This window comes from Macaca nemestrina, chromosome 4 (assembly GCF_043159975.1).
Source record: "Macaca nemestrina isolate mMacNem1 chromosome 4, mMacNem.hap1, whole genome shotgun sequence".
NCBI classification, from domain to species: domain Eukaryota; kingdom Metazoa; phylum Chordata; class Mammalia; order Primates; family Cercopithecidae; genus Macaca; species Macaca nemestrina.
Genome location: NC_092128.1, coordinates 16,592,202 through 16,610,547, shown reverse-complemented (window position 1 = coordinate 16,610,547; position 18,346 = coordinate 16,592,202). Strand labels below are relative to the sequence as shown.

The following is an 18,346-nucleotide window of genomic DNA, read 5'->3' as shown; positions in this document are numbered from 1 at the left end:
ATCAGGCTCAGAGTTCAGTGTCTCTGGATTGTAGCTTTACATTGGCCTTTAGGGAGGAGAGTGGGTCCTGGCCGTTCTCTTCGTGTCTTAGCTTGCCTAGGTCTCCTGAATTCTGTGTTTCTTGGGGGCTCCTCAACTGCACTATTTCACACAGGGTCTGCAGGACTGCACCGCAGGGAAACACAGAGGTCAAGCCTGGGGGCATCCATGCACTCCCAGGATACACAGAGGCCGAGCCTGGGGGAATCCGTGCACCCCCAGAAAACACAGAGGCCGAGCCTGGAGACATCCGTGTCCAGTGTGCCACTAAGGCTCCCACTCCTCCAGTGCAGGATCCTGAGTCTGTGGCTGCAGCCGGCACTGTGACCTCACAAGATCTCCCCATTTGCATGGCTAATGACCAGAGCTTCAGCTGGGAGTGGCCTCAGCCCTGCCCAATTCTGCCGTGAAGAGACAGCACGCTTCTATGTAGGGTGATCTTTGGTCTCTTTGGAGCACGTGAGTCCTAAGAGTGCTTGGGAAATTCTTATCCTGTTTACCTAAGGCCAGTTCCAAAGTTATGTTTCATTCCATTTCAGGCCCCTGTTTACTCCACAGGATACATGGAACCTGGAGTCAGCTAAACCCCTAGCCAGTATGTCACAGATGAGACAGAGCGTGGCTTGGAGGACCCACTTTCTGATTCATAGATGGCTCCTTCTCACTCTATCCTCACATGGTGGGAGGGCCAGCTAGTGCTCTGGTGTCTCTTTGCAAGGGCACTAACCCCTTAGGCCTTCATGACCTCATTCCCTCTTAAAGGCTTTACCTCCTAATCTCATCACATCAGGGCTTAGAATTTCAACATATGAATTTCAAGGGACACAAGCACTCAGATGATAGAAATTGTCTTTCTTTTGGTATTCTTGGTGTCCCGATGGTATCAGTTACTCTAATATGATTTCTAAAATGAAAGTGTAAATAAGATTGTCTCCATGCAAGGAGGGAGTCAGACAAGGTAAGATTTAAACCATTTCCACCATCCTGTTTTCTCATTGCAGTCTTGGGCTCACCACTCATATTCTTTATACTCCTGTGTGAAATAGCTTCAGTCTTCCTGAAAGATTATCATCGTTATTCGTTAGTTTCTGATATTGATGCTTCTTTCTTGTCTCATCGGGTTCATCTGGAGAAGGAGCCAGGAGACGATGCTAGTTTGCAACTTTAGGAGAAGTCAGATCCATGCTCTCGTCTTTCAGTCATTTTTATACTATTGTCTCGGCCTGCTCTTATGTGAAATATAATAGTTGTTTATCATGGGATATGAGGCATCTCTGAAGTAATCCATATATTCTGTTTTGTTTCTTTTTCTAGGTAAGGATTGGCCAGCAATCTGGCAATTTTATCTAATTGAACTCAAACATTTCTAGGTATTCATTTTACAGTAGAATAATTCACTGTTCCTTAATGTGACTGGCAGGGTGCGTGGGGACCTGCAGAGACGATGACATCACAGCAGTCACATCACAGGCTGACATCCGATCAGAGATGCGATGCCCAAAACCAGTACCCCTGGCAGGGTGACTCCTGCCCAGCTCTGTCTCACCCGGCCATGGGCTCCAGGTGCCTCTGATGGGAAGGCCTTTGTCTCCTGGGACCCGGTGAGTCCTTGGCACACGTGGGATGTCTCTGAAGCAAGCCTCATCCAAGGCACCCTCAGGCTCCCTCCGGTGTTCTCGCCCCAGCCTCTGTCCCCTTCCTTCACAGGCCCAGTGGATTCTGCTGTGCAGAACAGAGAGCAGTGGACCTCGGGAGGCCCGCAAGGGGAGGACATAGGAGAGTGACATCATAGGATGCCCCTGCCACCAGGAAAAGCAAGGCTGAGAACTCAGCTCTTCCCCAGGAGGACCAAGCCCTGAGCACAGACACGGTGCTGCCTGCCCCTTTGTGCCACGGGCTCCATGCTGCTCTGCTGGGCACTGCTTTGTCTCCTGGGAGCAGGTGAGTCCTTGCAGACAGGACAGCACCCCCATCCTGAGCCCGCCCTCACCCCTGTGTCTTCCACTTTACCTTGGGGAGGTACCACCGCACTGTCTCCCGTGCTCATCCTCCATCTGCTTTTCCCACAGGCCCAGTAGAGGCTGGAGTCACCCAAACTCCAAGATCTCTGATCAAAACAAGAGGACAGCAAGTGACACTGAGCTGCTCCCCTGTCTCTGGGCATAACAGTGTGTCCTGGTACCAACAAGCTCCAGGTCAGGGCCTCCAGTAATTGTTAAAATATCATAATGGGTTACAGAGAGTAAAAGGAAACTTCCCTGATCGTTTCTCAGGGCACCATTTCCCTGACTATCACTCTGAGCTGAACATGATCACCCTGGAGCTGGTAGACTTGGCCCTGTATCTCTGTCCCAGAAGTTTGGGACAGCCCTGCAGAGCCAACCGCATCCTGTGCACAAACCTGCCTGCCCCAGTGTGGAGCAACCTCAGCCCTGACATATCCGTGAGAACTTGGGGACTGCAGGGAGAAAGAAAAACTAATTTCATGATGCTGGATCCAGCAACCTCGGGCTTTTCTGCCATTCGGGGCTGAAGGAAATAAGGCCAGGCAGCTCTGCTCAGAAGATGCTGCTGCTCCAGTAGGTTCACTGCAGAATCGCCTTCTCTGCTTGATACTGTAAGCTACAGGGGTAGAGGACATGTTCATCATGTAACAGCTGGTGCTCTCTTTTTAAGGGCAGGAAATTTCATTTTGGAGTCAAGATTGTTGATAATAGCATAGTGTTGGAGGTAAAATCACAGGGGTTTGCTTTGTATAATTTAGGGTGAAGAAATTGAGATTTGGGAAAGTGGAGGAGAGAGAATATGATGAAAAGATTTTGAAAATAGAGATAAGGCAGAAGGTGATAAGAAGTGGTGTTCTGTGCGCCATGAGCTCTCTTCTCACCCTTCCCCAAATTTTCAATATCTAGAGAACATAAAGGAAGAACTCACAGCAATTGGCGTCACTGGTGGCCGGTCCCAGTTGGGGATATCACCAAAGAGCCGCTTGCCTGGCGTGAGAGTCCTGGAGTTGGTTCTGATGTCTTCCCTATGGTCTTCTGGCCTGAATCTGAACTCTTCAGGACACACTCAAGTACCTTCCAAAACACAGATGAGGTCATTTTATCCCTGACGGTATACAGGTAAAGGCTCTCCAGTTTTCCTCAAATAAATTCTACTTCCCTGGGATGCCTTTCTAATGCTCATAACCTAGATCCAATTACCTTCTGTGACCAAACAGCTCTTTCAACATTTCCTAAAAGTCAGCAGCCTTTATATGCTCTGCGTTTGTCCTCACTATTTCCATGGCCTGGACGGACCTTTGTTCTCCTAAGACATTACCAGGTACTGATCATCTGTGAAGAACAGGCTCACACCTGCCTCCCCCTTCATGTCCTACTGTGACATTCCCTGGGACTGTACTGTATCACTCTCTTTCCTTTATTTTCATGGGAAAAGCCAAGTATATAATTGATCTTATTTGATGTTTGTAAAGTGAGTAAGTTAATCCTACTTATACAGAGTCCTGGAGTATGATTAATCACTGTCTTCCCTTCACAAAGGATTCTTCTTACCTGAAATATCATGGAGAGTGATTATGAATAGCCTCAGGATTTCGTGCAACCTCTGCAATATTCTGAGCAATTGTGTCGTTCTAGTTTGGATTGATGAGCAGTGCTGTGAAGTACCATAACTGTGTCTAACGCTGCAATTTGCAAATGTTCTTTTGGAGCAAAGAAAATCACGTTATAGTAATATTTATCCAGTCTCATGATCCTGCAGAAATATTCCTTGTCATAACCACACTTCCTCAACCACATCTTTAGAGATTTGATGAGGCTGTTAACATCATCAAAGATGCTCTTCAGAAATCAGCCTAAAACACTGAAAGGAAAGTCAGCTGAGCTTAGTCATGGAATGTTATCATCTCTGGCAAGTAAAAGATATTGTGTGTGGCTGGACTCTGTGGCTCACACCTGTAATCCCAGCACTTTGGGAGGCTGAGGCAGGTGGATCATGAGGTCAGGAGTTCAAGACCAGTCTGGCCAACATAGTGAAATCCTGTCTCTACTAAAAATACAAACAGTTAGCCGGTGTGGTGGTGTGTGCCTGTAATCCCAGCTATTTGGGAGGCTGAGGCAGGAGAATCTCGTGAACCCGGGGGGCGGAGGTTGCCGTGAGCCGAGATCTCGCCATTGCACTCCAGCCTGGGCGACAGCGTGAGACTCCATCTCAAGAAAAAAATAAAAGATATAGTGTGTGTGAATGTGTGTGTGCATGTGCATGTGTGTGTGTGTGTACATGTATGTGTATGCATGTGTGTTCTTGTGGAAACTCATTCACATGGACATAGTTTCTCTGGGTCGCATTACTGAGAGGTGCTGGGTCACTGGTGGAGCTCATAGACACTTCTGTGGAGTGACAGGTAATGTCACAGCCAGTTGAATCTGCCGAGGTTACAGCTGAAAGGGTTGTTTATTTCAAGATTTTGTAAGTTCAGAAATACATTTATAAAAATCTAATTTTCCTTCTAAAATACACTATGTAAAATTTGCTAATAATTTATTTAAATACAAAATATGAAAACGTGGGTCTGATTAATCAAAAGGAACGATTGAATACAGTTTCCAGGTTAGGTCTATTTGATATCTTCACACTGTTTAAATCTGTGGCCTGTATTTTTCAGGCTTCTCTCATCCCTCCTAGCATACTAATTGCAGTACTGTAACATTGTTTATTTTGCAATCAAAATGTTGGTTAATGCATGCTTTTGCCTCCACTAGCTAAAGGTGGACTTTAAGGTCAACTCTAGATTGGCCCTTCTGGGGAAGTATAGAGAGGGGTGTGTGAGAGGGTGGGGATTGCAGGAGTGAGAGCAGGGCATCTCTGTTCCTTCTTTGGACAATCTTGAGCGCATTAGGCCAAATGTGAATCCATGAGACTGTGGATTTTTGGCCACTTGGTGGCGCTGTGGCTCCACAGTGCTGTAAGAAACCCTGGGTAGGGCTGGAGGGTGGCCAGGAGAAGGCTGAAGGGGATGCCTGGCTGCCTGATGGCATCAGGGGCTCTTTGGGATTCCCTGAGTAGGGCCTGGACATGTGGAGTTAAGCACAGACTCCTCACTGCCAAGGAAGGGCAGGGGTGCTAGAGTCTTCAGTTTGTACCAAGGAGGGAGTGTCTCTGCCTCTGCATGGGGAGTGGAGGATGAAGGGGCTGGGATGGCAAGGACTGGGAATGAGTGTCTGGCCTGGGACAGGGAGGACAGAGGAAATCCAGGTGTGATGCAGGCATGTGGGGACTGTGTTCCACCAGCCCCACCTTTAGTTTCAGGGCTGTGTAGGACAGGAAGATCTCCTGGAGTAGCAAAGCCTGGGCCCTGCCAATGGTAGCAGCATGTAGGGGTGGCCTGCAGAGAGAGTAACTGGGAAAGGCCAGTTCCCCAAGGAACTTTCCTGCCCCATTCAGGAAGTAACTGTGAGGCACGTGCTTCCAGCCAGAGGGGCTCAGGCCCTGCCAAGCTTACAGGGTTTTCTTTCCCAGACATTCCCTGCTGCTTCTATATGTGATCTGCTTTAAAGCTCACTGAAATCACAAGTCTTTATTATTTTGCCTGTTTTTGTATCTGAGGGAAGGCAGCTGCCCCTGGTCTCGTATTTAATAACTGGCTGTCGTGTGTTCTCCAACACCTTTCCACCCTCCCCTACTCTGTACATCTGCCCCTCACCTGGCTTCCTTCTTTCGGGTCCCGTTAGCAGGAGGGGAAGGTCATGCCTCCTATGTGACCATTATAACCTCTTCTTTGACAAGTCCAAGAAACATATGACTCCCAGGCCAAGCATATCCATTCATCCTTCATGGCAGCAAAAAGAAAGATAAAATTTTCTACACTGTAGACTTTCTGTAACTAATGCAAGCTACCTTGAGGAAAAGTAACACGAATAATTGTTATTCATTAGTTAGTTTATTTTATATCTTTTCTTCAATGAAGTTTTTGAGGCCCTTTCTTTGTATATTTTATGGCATAAGATAAAACATGACAAAAATTGTTTAATAAAAAATATTTCATTTTAGAGTATTAAGGCTTAAATTTATTTTGTTTTATTTTAGTTTTACTTATTCAAAGTACTTTACTTGGTTTCTGAATTATACACATTTCCCTTTCTTTCTCTTTCTCTCTTTAGCTACCTCCCCCATTTTTTGCCAGCGTTTTAATTTAATGTAGTAGGAACATGGAACATGAGATCCTCATGTTAAATAGATTTTTAAGTGTACAATACAGTATTGTAATCTACAAGTGCAAGGTTGTACAGAAGCTCTCTAGATCTTACTCATCTTGCTGACTGAATTTTTATACCTGCTGACAGCAACTCCCCATTTTCTCCACTCCCAGCCCTTGGATATCACCACTTTTATCTTTGCTTTCATGAGTTTGGCTTTTAGGTAGCCTACTATAAGCAGAATTGTGCAGTATTTGTCTTTCTGTGCCAGGCTTATTCACTTAGCACAGTGTCCTGCAGCTTTATCCATGCTATCACGAATGGCTGGATTTTCTTCTTTTTAATGCTTAATAATATGCCATTGTATGAATATACCATATTTATGGTCTTTCACTGTTTCTACAAAACCGTCTGTCACATGAGTGGCATAGTCATCTGCAGAACCGAAAGCATGGATTACATTAATGCACATGCACACTTCAATTCTACTCCATGGGCAAGACTTAGAAAAAAATAATGATTCCACCATTTACTGTTATTTTGCTATACACAAAATAGAAGTCCTTCTTTTGGGAAGTTTCAGTTATTTAGAAATTCAAGTGTCAGAAGGAAACCCTAAGACACAAATGCTTTTCTCATGGTACACGTAAGACAACTGGCCCATTGGTTAAGTAACTTGACCAAATTAAATAGCTATTAGGATGTAGTACTGATACTCCATCCCTGCCCAGTCTAAGTTCAGTGTTTATAGCTCTATGCTATAAAATATTTCATAAAGCTGCCAACCTACAATAAATTGGAATGTTTTCCCCTACACCCCTTTTAGACCTGCTGACTCTAATAGCATCGTAGTCGGAGATCAGTTTACCCTGGAGACAGTGGTGTAGGGAAAGAGGTCTGAAGAGGCACCATGACTCCCAGCCGTGACTTCCACTCTAACACCAGCTCATCAAGATCTCAGGCCAGTTCTTAATGGGTTAAGTTTAGCTTTAACATTTTTTTTTAAAATCTACAAAATGAGACTAACGCTCTCCATCAGCAGAGATCTATATAACCTTTAATGGCATAAAGTATCTAGCATATAGTAGAAGCCTAGATATCTTGGTTTCCTTTGCTGGTCTCAGACAACCTCTTCCACTATGCCAATGTGCAAAGACAGATATGGACACATCCTGCAAAGAAATCTTAGGTTGAGGACTCAGAAGTCACAGAAATGGAAATATATATGCTTGATAATTCATTTGATAAAATTAACTAGAGGATGTAGCATACATATCTCCTCAGACATTCAAAAATCAACATTTTTGATATATAAATTATATGAAGTAAACACGACATCTTTTAAATGAACAGATCAGTGATTTTTGAGCAACATATATCGACGTATGCAACCCCGCCTCTATGAAGATGTATCTGCCTCGCCACGAAAGTCCCTCACTCCCCTCTGCAATGCCTCTCTCTGTCCCAACGACCAATGAGGTGACCTCTATCACTGGAGAGTCATTTTGTTCGCAAATATTTTTAATGCAAATGTCAAACCTCATCTGATTAATCCCCTTGAATACACAGCTAAGTAATCAAGGCAGGGAGGAGTTCCTGGGAGGTTTTCAGGTTTTAGAAGGGGTTGAAGCCATGTGAGCTACCTGACCCATGGTAGGGACAATTCTATCTGGAGATGGATGTTGTGCCGAAATAACCTCAAAAGGTCTTTTCAGCTGGTAGAAGCTGATTCTACAAAATTTATTCATTTTCATTCATTTATTTTCTCATCAGCTCATTCAATCAAACACATTTATGTCATGTTTTGACAAAAGTTAATCATTTTTAAGGAAATTATTTTGAGTTCCCATCAGACACACATGCAGCTGGGCTTCGTGTTCACACAGTGAGCATGCTGGGGTCAAGCAAACCAACATCACAGCGACTTCATTGACAGATGATGTCTTATTAGGAGAAGGGTTCTCTTTGACTTGACGCCAAGTGTCCAACCCGTAAAACCTGAGCCTTGAGCTAAAATCGATCTTCCTGTTCTGGCCCTGCCCTGGGCACCAGGCCACTGTGCTGTGTGTTTCTCTGTCTCCTGAACCACAGTCCTGGACACAGATATGGAACCTATTCATGGGCTTGTTTGATTCCAGCTGTGACTTTCAGTACCAGGTGGTCCTTTGCTGTGACTTTAATTTCTGTTTTCCTTATTCTTAAGTTCCGTAGATGCTGAGTGACCCAGACCCTGGTTGTGCTCTTGTGCTGAAAGGAAACAAGCACATGGGGAGGTAAGCAGAATATGAAACAAAATAATGTATTTACAACCAGTGGCAAAACTTACTGGCAGGTCCTTTGTCCAAACACTGTTGAGAATTTGAAGATCATGACAGCAGAGTTTAAAACTAAGTGCAGGGTCCTTCCAAATGTGGGGCTCTGTGCACCAAAGGTACAGTTTTGGAGCTCCTTTTTTTAAACAAAAACACTCCATGTTCATGGCTGCAGGCCATGAGAGAGTATTTTTCTTTTTACATTTTAATTTAATTTTTATTTTTCCATATGTTATTGGGGTACAGGGGGCATTTGGTTACATGAGTAAGTTCTTGAGTGATGATTTGCAAGATTTTGGTGTACCCACCACCCGAGAAGCATACACTGCACCATATTGTGTCTTTTATCCCTCACCCCCTCCCGCTCTTCCCCCCGAAGTCCCCAAAGTCCATTGTGTCATTCTTATGCCTTTGTGTCCTCATAGTTTTGCTCCCAGATATCAGTGAGAACACACGATGTTTGGTTTTACATTTCTGAGTTACTTCACTGATAGTCTCCCATCTCATCCAGGTAGGTCACTCCAAATGCTGTTAACTCATTCCTTTTTATGGCTGCAGAGAATTTAATTTTATATATATATATATCTTTTTTATATTATATATATTTTATATTATATATATCACAGTTTCTTTATCCACTCGTTGATTGATGGGCATTTGGGCTGGTTCCTTTTTATTTATTACTAAATTAATGGCAAGTACATTCTTCCTTACCTTAAAGTCTTGCCCTGTCCCCCCAAGTACCTTATACATCAGGACACCTTTGTGCCCATAGATCATGGGCAGTGCTGGGTGGCCACCATCGTCCACACAGAGAGGGCAGTCAGCAGTGTGAGGTGGCTCTGTCTGCTGCAGTCTAACCCCAGGCACAGAAACAAGAGCCCTGGGTTGAGCTGAGGCTGCTCAGCTGGGTTTGTCAGGAGTCCCATCTGTCAGTGAATTGACAAGAAACAGAACAAAATGACTCCTCCAATGTTGATGAGCCTGCCCCTAGGATTTGGAAACTCGCTAACAGAGAAAACCCATATAGACAAAGGATTTTAAACAAGATTAAGGTCAATTAAGCAAATTAGAAAAGGATACTTGAAGGAGTATTTGGGACACAGGAGTCAAAAACACCAGGAAGACATGAGGAGGTGTTCTAAGATTCTAGACTATAGCAATACTTAGATAACCAATATCAGTGTATTAATGAGTTATTATTATGATTGTTATGATTTTGAGATGGAGTCTCACTATGTCATCCAGGCTGGAGTGCAGTGGCACGATCTCAGCTCACTGCAACCACTGCCTCCCTGGTTCAAGTGATTCTGGTGTCTCAGACTCCTGAGTAGCTGTGAGTACAGGTGACGTCAGGATGCCTGGATAATTTCTGTATTTTAGTACGGATGGGATTTCGCCCTGTTGGTCTCCAACTCCTGACCTCAAGTGATCTGCTCTCTTCAGCCTCCCAAAGGGCTAGGATCACAGGCGTGGGCCACTGTGCACAGCCAAGTAATTATACCATCATGGGAATATAAAATATACTTTGAGTTACAAACTAATTACCAAAAGATCTAAAAAAAAAAAAATGGTACACTTGCACCAATTCAGACAAAGGCATTCTTCCCATCCAAACTCTTCACTGGTGAATTTATCTTGAATTTGACCATCTGGGGAAGGGGCGTGGCCTCTCCTGACAGGAAGGCTCTGGGGCCCAGGCAGGGAGCATGAGGTCTCAGAATGACTCCCTTGAAAGACCTGTTCCCCTTTCATCAATGCACAGACCCAGAAGACCCCTCCGTCCTGCAGCCTGTGCCATGAGCATCGGCCTCCTGTGCTGTGCGGCCTTTTGTCTCCTGTGGCCAGGTGGGTCCTGGGCAGGGCCCCTTGCATAGATTTCAAGGCCCAGCGCCTTCCCACTGGGGCTGCAGCATCAGTTTTGTTCTTCTCTACAGGTCCAGTGAATGCTGGTGTCACTCAGACCCCAAAATTCCAAGTCCTGAAGACAGGACAGAGCATGACACTGAAGTGTGCCCAGGATATGAACCATGACCGCATGTACTGGTATCGACAAGACCCAGGCATGGGACTGAGGCTGATTCATTACTCAGCTGGTGAAGGTAGCACTGAGAAAGGAGAAGTCCCCAATGGCTACAATGCCTCCAGATTAAACAAAAAGGATTTCCTGCTCAGGTTGGAGTCGGCTGCTCCCTCCCAGACATCTATGTACTTCTGTGCCAGCAGTGAAGCCACAGTGCTGCACGGCCGTCTCCTCTCTGCACATAAAGGCAGGGGAGGCTCTGCCCTCCTCCCCACCCCAGACTCAGCAATGCCCTTGGTCCTAGCACCAGAAACTTTGGAGCCTCAGTGGGCCTGGGCAATGCCAGTCTTGGTCTGTGCCAGGTGCCTCTGCAGTCGGTCTTGGCCCGGCCTGGACTGGACTGGTCCCAGCGCCTCAGGTGTGTTCTTTGTCCCCCTCTGGTCTTTCCTCTGAGCTGTCCTTTTGGGCTGGGACCAGAGGTTTCCCAGCTCTGACTTTCCTAGTCATTCACCTGAGTCTGAGGCCTCGTAGGTGAAATAGGATTTGTATTTCAGATCCATCTAGACTCCCATCTCTACCTGCGTACCAGATGCTTTCCTCTCTATGATTTTTCCTCATATTGAACCCTAAAGTCATCTTAGCCACAGCCTGCATTTCCTATATTCACAGTCGCCCTCCAATACCTTGCTGGGTTTCTCCTCCCCGACCTCCCTGCCCTTCTCTACTCTTGCCATGTTGAGAGACTCCAAAGTCCACTTCCTGTGCCCTGGGCTGGAGACTTCCTTTCTGTAGTGGTCAACACCTACCTGTGCTTCAGATCTCAGCATGATCAGCCCTGGTGATAATCACCACTATGTTTCCCTCAGCTTCCAGCTGAGGTCAGTTTCCCTTTAATAATCTCTCATGCTATCATGTGTCTGTTAGTCAGTAGAATTTAGCACAATTGGAATCTTCCAGATACTTTAAACCCCATGAAGGCCAAGGCTATGTCTGCTTTATATCCCAACAGCAGTGCCTGGCACAGGGGGAGACCCATTTCAAAGAGAATGGATGAGTCAATGACGCAGTGAATGATGGGTGGATGGATGAACCAATAACAGGAGCGTCCTAGATCCATTTTACCCTGGCAGAGATCTGGCATTAACTACAAGAAATCTTACCCCTTTGGTTGCTGGGCTTGGGTAAGTCCCTGAAACATATATATATTATATCTATTTCATATATATATCTCACAGTTTCTTTATCCACTCATTGATTGATGGGTATTTGAGTTGGTTCCTTTGTATTTATTACTAAATTAATGGCAGCAATACATCCAGAACATTCTTCCTTACCCTAAAGTCAGCCTTGTCTCTCCAAGTCGCTTACACATCAAGACACCTTTGTGCCTGTAGATCATGGGCAGCTGCCATCATCCACACAGAGAGGGCAGTCAGCATCGTGAGGTGGTTCTGCCTGCTGCGGTCTAACCCCAGGCACAGAAACAACAGCCCTGGGTGGAGCTGAAGGTGCTCAGCCGGTTTTGTCAGGAGGCCCATCTGTCAGTGAATTGACAAGAAACAGAACAAAGTGACAACTCCAATGTTGATGAGCCTGCCCCTGGGATTTGGAAAGCTAATAACAGAGAAAATCAATATAGACAAAGGATTTTGAACAGGATTATGGTCAATTAAGCAGATTAGAAAAGGATACTTGAAGGAGTATTTGGGACACAGGAGTCAAAAACACCCGGAAGACATGAGGAGTTTTTCTAAGATTCTAGACTATAGTAATGCTTAGATAACCAATATCAGTGTATTAATGAGTAATTATTATTATTATTATTCTGAGATGGAGTCTCACTCTATCACCCAGGCTGGAGTGCTGTGACATGATCTCGGCTCACTGCAACCTCTGTCTCCCTGGTTCAAGCAATTCTGGTGCCTCCGACTCCCGAGTAGCTGTGACTACAGGTGCATGTCAGGATGCCTGGATAATTTCTGTATTTTTAGTACAGATGGGATTTCACCATGTTGGTCAGGCTGGTGTCCAACTCCTGGCCTCAAGTGATCTGCTCTCTTCAGCCTCCCAAAGGGCTAGGATTACAGGCATGGGTCAGCGTGCACAGCCAAGTAATTACATCATCATGGGAATAAAAAATACACATTGAGATACAAACTAATTACCAAAAGATATTTTAAAAAATGGTAGACTTGCATCAATTCAGACAAAGGCATTCTTCCCATCCAAACTCTTCACTGGTGAATTTATCTTGAATTTGACCATCTGGGGAAGGGGCGTGGCCTCTCCTGACAGGAAGGCTCTGGGGCCCAGGGAGGGAGAATGAGGTCTCAGAATGACGCCCTGAAAGACCTGTTCCCCTTTCACCAATGCACAGACCCAGAAGTCCCCTCCATCCTGTAGCACCTGCCATGAGCATCAAGCTCCTGTGCTGTGTGGCCTTTTCTCTCCTGTGGGCAGGTGGGTCCTGGGCAGGGCCCCTTGCATAGATTTCAAGGCCCAGCGCCTTCCCACTGGGGCTGCAGCATCAGTTTTGTGCTTCTCTGCAGGTCCAGTGAATGCTGGTGTCACTCAGACCCCAAAATTCCAGATCCTGAAGACAGGACAGAACATGACACTGAAGTGTGCCCAGGATATGAACCATGACTACATGTACTGGTATCGACAAGACCCAGGCATGGGGCTGAGGCTGATTCATTACTCAGCTGGTGAAGGTAGCACTGAGAAAGGAGAAGTCCCCAATGGCTACAATGCCTCCAGATTAAAGAAAAAGGATTTCCTGCTCAGGTTGGAGTCGGCTGCTCCCTCCCAGACATCTATGTACTTCTGTGCCAGCAGTGAAGCCACAGTGCTGCACGGCCATCTCCTCTCTGCACATAAAGGCAGGAGAGGCTCTGCCCTCCTCCCCACCCCAGACTCAGCAATGCCCTTGGTCCTAGCACCGGAAACTCTGGATCCCCACTGTGCCTGGCCAGTGGGAACCTTGGTCTGTGCCAGGTGCCTCTGCAGTCGGTCTCACCCAGGCCAGGACTGGTCTCAGGGCCTCAGATGTCTTCTTTGTCCCCCTCTAGTCTTTCCTCTGAGCTGTCCTTTTGGGCTGGGGCCAGAGGTTTCCCAGCTCTGACTTTCCTAGTCATTCACCTGAGTCTGAGGCCTCGTAGGTGAAACAGGATTTGTATTTCAGATCCATCTAGACTCCCATCTCTACCTGCGTACCAGATGCTTTCCTCTCTATGATTTTTCCTCATATTGAACCCTAAAGTCGTCTTAGCCACAGCCTGCATTTCCTATATTCACAGTCGCCCTCCAATACCTTGCTGGGTTTCTCCTCCCCGACCTCCCTGCCCTTCTCTACTCTTGCCATGTTGAGAGACTCCAAAGTCCACTTCCTGTGCCCTGGGCTGGAGACTTCCTTTCTGTAGTGGTCAACACCTACCTGTGCTTCAGATCTCAGCATGATCAGCCCTGGTGATAATCACCACTATGTTTCCCTCAGCTTCCAGCTGAGGTCAGTTTCCCTTTAATAATCTCTCATGCTATCATGTGTCTGTTAGTCAGTAGAATTTAGCACAATTGGAATCTTCCAGATACTTTAAACCCCATGAAGGCCAAGGCTATGTCTGCTTTATATCCCAACAGCAGTGCCTGGCACAGGGGGAGACCCATTTCAAAGAGAATGGATGAGTCAATGACGCAGTGAATGATGGGTGGATGGATCAACGAATAACAGGAGCACCCTAGATCCATTTTACCCTGGCAGAGATCTGGCATTAACTACAAGAAATCTTACCCGTTTGATTGCTGGGCTAGGGTAGGTCCCTGAAATTAATGGGGAGTCGCTATCATGGGTAAGATTCCTCCTGTGTCTGCAGCACCAGACCTCCTCCAGGTCTCTATGCTCTCCTTCGGACTCTTTCCCCACAACAACTCTAGACAGATCAGAGATCCATTTCCAGAAACTCATGCACACAGGTTTGTAATTTTGGAACCACTTCTGGTACCAAAAACTCCATTACGTTTACATCAATAAAACAGAGCCACTAAGAGTACTATGGAGAGGAGGATGTATGACAGGAGTTAGACCTTATGTAAATGTAGGGGGAGCTGAGGAAGAGAAGGTCTGGAGGAGAGATCTAGCCAGCAGATTTAATTCATGATTAATGTGACCTCTTATTCTACTCAAAGGAGAGCATATGATTTCAAATAAAAAAATATTGATTTTCCTTTGTAAAAGTTGGACCTAAATAGTGAGCTACTTTTGTCCCGTAATTGTCTTAAGTTGGCTAATGGTGGAACAAATCCTTGATGCTAGGACTTTGGTTTCCTTGGAAGAACAGGAAAAACAAAAACAAACAACCACAACAACAAAAAAACAAAACCTCATGCATATACAGCCTTACAGGCTCTGTTTTTTGGAGGAAGCATAATAAAAAAGAAACAGAAAATCAGAATTCTCTTCTGGAACCTACATTGGGGCTGTCCTCAGAGCAGGCTGTGATGTGAGGAATCTAATCTACGGGGGTATTTCACAGCTCAGAGTGCAGCAGACAGTTCCTGACCCCATGCATTTGGGGGTGAGACCGGAGACAGTTGAAAAGCTATGGAGTCTTGACGTTCTGCACTCTCAACCCTGGCCTCTCCCTGAATTTCACAGATTAACATCAGACCAATTCACTCCCACTATTAAAAATATTAAAACAAAAACCGAGGAGGAACAGTGAGCAGAAGCAATAAACTATTAAAATGAACATCTTGAAGATTTAAAATTCTGCCATCATAAGATGTGAATGTTTGAAGAGCTACATTTAAATGAATACAAGAAGGAACTGAAATGAGGACACGAAAAAAGAGGCTGCCCCAAACCATCAAAAAACATTAAAGAAATAATCAAATGGAATGTCTAGAAACATTATGATTACTCCAGAAAACCAAATGGAAGCTAAACAGCAGATTCAATGCTTCTAAAGAGATTAGTAGCAATATCAAAGATGGATCTCAAGAAATCACCTAGAATGAAGCACAGAAAATTAAATGTAAAATATTAAAAAGTGAAGGAACAAGGAAAAAATTAAGTTTCTAGAATATCAGAAAGTATATAATGTTTTATTGAAATTTTTATTTTTTTCTTATATATAATTGAAGTTTCAGAAAGAGAAAATAGGGCAAATGGCCTGAGATGACTGTGTATATGATATTAGCTGAGAATGTTCCTGAGATGTTTGAGACCGAAATTCTTGTTCAAGAATTCAGATGAATTGCAAGACGAATAGGTAGGTCCTAGTGAAATTGCAGACCACAAATGACAAAGAGAAGATTTTAACAGCAGTCAAAAGGGAGAGATAAATATCTTTCAGTGGAATAGAATGAGAGAAATAGTTAAAGTCATGAAAGAGAATTAAAACTAACTGTTAAATCAGAATTGCAGTCCTCAGTTATTGAAGATTCAGATTGATTTAAAAAAAATCTATAGGACAGGAAAAGAAAATATGGAACACTAAAAAAATTCTGTGAGTTTGCCCCCAAGGTATCTTTTCTGAATTATAGTTAACGAGGGTGGGAAATGATCCCAGAAGAAAGGCATGAGGGCAGTTTGTGAGGAAACCCATGTGATGGGGCAGTCCCGTTGGGCACGTGTGACTGGGGGAATGGAGGAGGCTGCAGCATGAATGGGGATGGCAGAGGGGACCCCGACTTGCAGGAAAGACAATGAGCTCACCCTTTGGTGCCTGGTGTTGGGGTTGCTGTTGGCACATCCTACAGAACGTGCCCAGCAGACAGAGGAGGGGCTGTGGGATGAGAAGGTGAACTCGGAGACGCAGCATGAAGCCTCTCGGTCCAGATAGTACAGGAGCCCAAAGCGATGTCCCATGCAAATAACGTTGTTTACAAGGAGCGTATAAATATTTAAAGTAATCATCCAAGTGTGTTCTAATATAAATCCTGTGTTCCTGAGGTCATGCAGATTGGGAGAGGAAGTGATGTCACTGTGGGAACTTCCGTGTAAGGACAGGCACGTCCCTCTTCCTCTGCTCCTGCTCACAATGACCCTGATCTGGTAAAGCTCCCATCCTGCCCTGACTCTGCCATGGGCACCAGGCTCCTCTGCTGGGCAGCCCTGTGCCTCCTGGGGGCAGGTGAGTACTCAGACACCAACCAGCCTCATTGTGTGTGTGGGTGTGTGTGTGTGTGCCGGGGGGTGTTTGTATGTGTGTGTGTGGAGGGGTGCGATTCGTGTGATGACTAAAATTGTTTCCCTTGTTCTGTTCCTAACTTGTGCCTCCACAGATCACACAGGTGCTGGAGTTTCCCAGTCCCCCAGGAACAAGGTCACAGAGGAGGGAAAGGATGTAGTGCTCAGGTGTGATCCAATTTCAGGTCATAACGCCCTTTATTGGTACCGACAGAGCCTGGGGAAGGGCCTGGAGTTTTTAATTTACTTCCAAGGCAACGATGCACCAGACAAATCAGGGCTGCCCAGTGGTCGGTTCTCTGCAGAGAGGACTGAGGGATCCGTCTCCACTCTGAAGATCCAGCGCACAGAGCAGGGGGACTCGGCCGTGTATCTCTGTGCCAGCAGCTTAGCCACAGCGTGGCACGGTCGCCTCCTTCCTGTTCACAAACCTCATCCTTCTCTCTCCTTGCAGCATCTAGAGACCCTTAACAGAGGCTTCTCTTTGCTCCCCGCTCCCCGCTCCCTGTGGGAAACAAGTAGATTTGGACCTCAGCTGTCCTTTGGGTAGAAAGAGACCACAGATTCACCCCTAAGACACAGTAACTGTAAATGTGGGTGGTGGAAGCAATCGTGGCCCACTGGACTCTAGGAGTCTTCAGAGCCAGCTCACCGCTCTAAGGCAAGCACTGGGTGTCTTAGCCTCGGCCTTCAGGGCTGGGACATGCAGTTTTCTTTGGGGCCTGGGAGGTTGCTGCCCGCATACAGAAGCTTTGGGCATGGGCAAGGAACAGGCCTGTTCCCCTGCATGCATTCGGGCATCTGGCATCTGCAAGGTCTGAAGCTTCATCCACAGGAACATTTTTTCTTCTGAAGCCTCTTCTATCCCTGTCACATTGGAAGTTTTCTGCAGTACCAGAGCAAAACAATCTTCGTGTTTGACTTAAACATCTTTGTGGCTTTTGTGACAATTACTTGATGAATACAGCCATGATAACAATAAGACTTCGTTTCTTCTGCCTAGTGTAAGCAATGAGTGTTCTTTATTTTGTGTTCATTTACCACTGCTCCTGTCTTGGGAGACTGAACCTTGTGTCCACTACTGCTCCAGTGTCAGCTTGGTTCCCTAGGAAATTGGGTTTCTAGAACCTGAATACTGACAAATAAGAATTGTACATATGTATACCATGTAACCTGCATTTTAAAATGTGTGTACATGGGCCTGTAATCCCAGCACTTTGGGAGGCCGAGGCAGGCAGATCACGAGGTTAGGAGATCGAGACCATCCTGGCTAACACGGTGAAACCCCGTCTCTACTAAAAATACAAAAAATTAGCCGGGTGTGGAGGCGGGCACCTGTAGTCCCAGCTACTTGGGAGGCTGAGGCAGGAGAATGGAGTGAACCCAGGAGGAGGAGCTTGCAGCGAGCTGAGATGGCGCCACTGCGCTCCAGCCTGGGCGACAGAGCAAGACTCTGTCTCAAAAAAATAAAAAATAAAAAAGTATGTACATGGTGCAGCGACTAAATCTAGCTAATTAACATATGCAGTACCTCAATCCTTATCCTTTCCTGTGGTGAGAATACTTGAAATGTACTCTGTTA

The 18,346-nt window shown here is 45.6% G+C and overlaps 2 gene segments (V, D, J or C); both read left to right on the top strand.

Moving 5' to 3' along the window:
• Positions 1-8,521: 8,521 nt before the first annotated feature.
• Positions 8,522-13,261, top strand: LOC112424854 (T cell receptor beta variable 6-1-like). The segment is given in 5 exon segments: positions 8,522-9,062; positions 10,317-10,399; positions 10,489-10,992; positions 11,584-11,755; positions 13,124-13,261. Coding segments are annotated over 3 exon segments (606 nt in total).
• A 3,317-nt stretch (positions 13,262-16,578) lies between these two features.
• On the top strand, positions 16,579-17,746 carry LOC105471208 (T cell receptor beta variable 7-2-like). The segment is given in 2 exon segments: positions 16,579-16,708; positions 16,860-17,746. Coding segments are annotated over 2 exon segments (504 nt in total).
• The last annotated feature ends 600 nt before the right edge of the window (positions 17,747-18,346 follow it).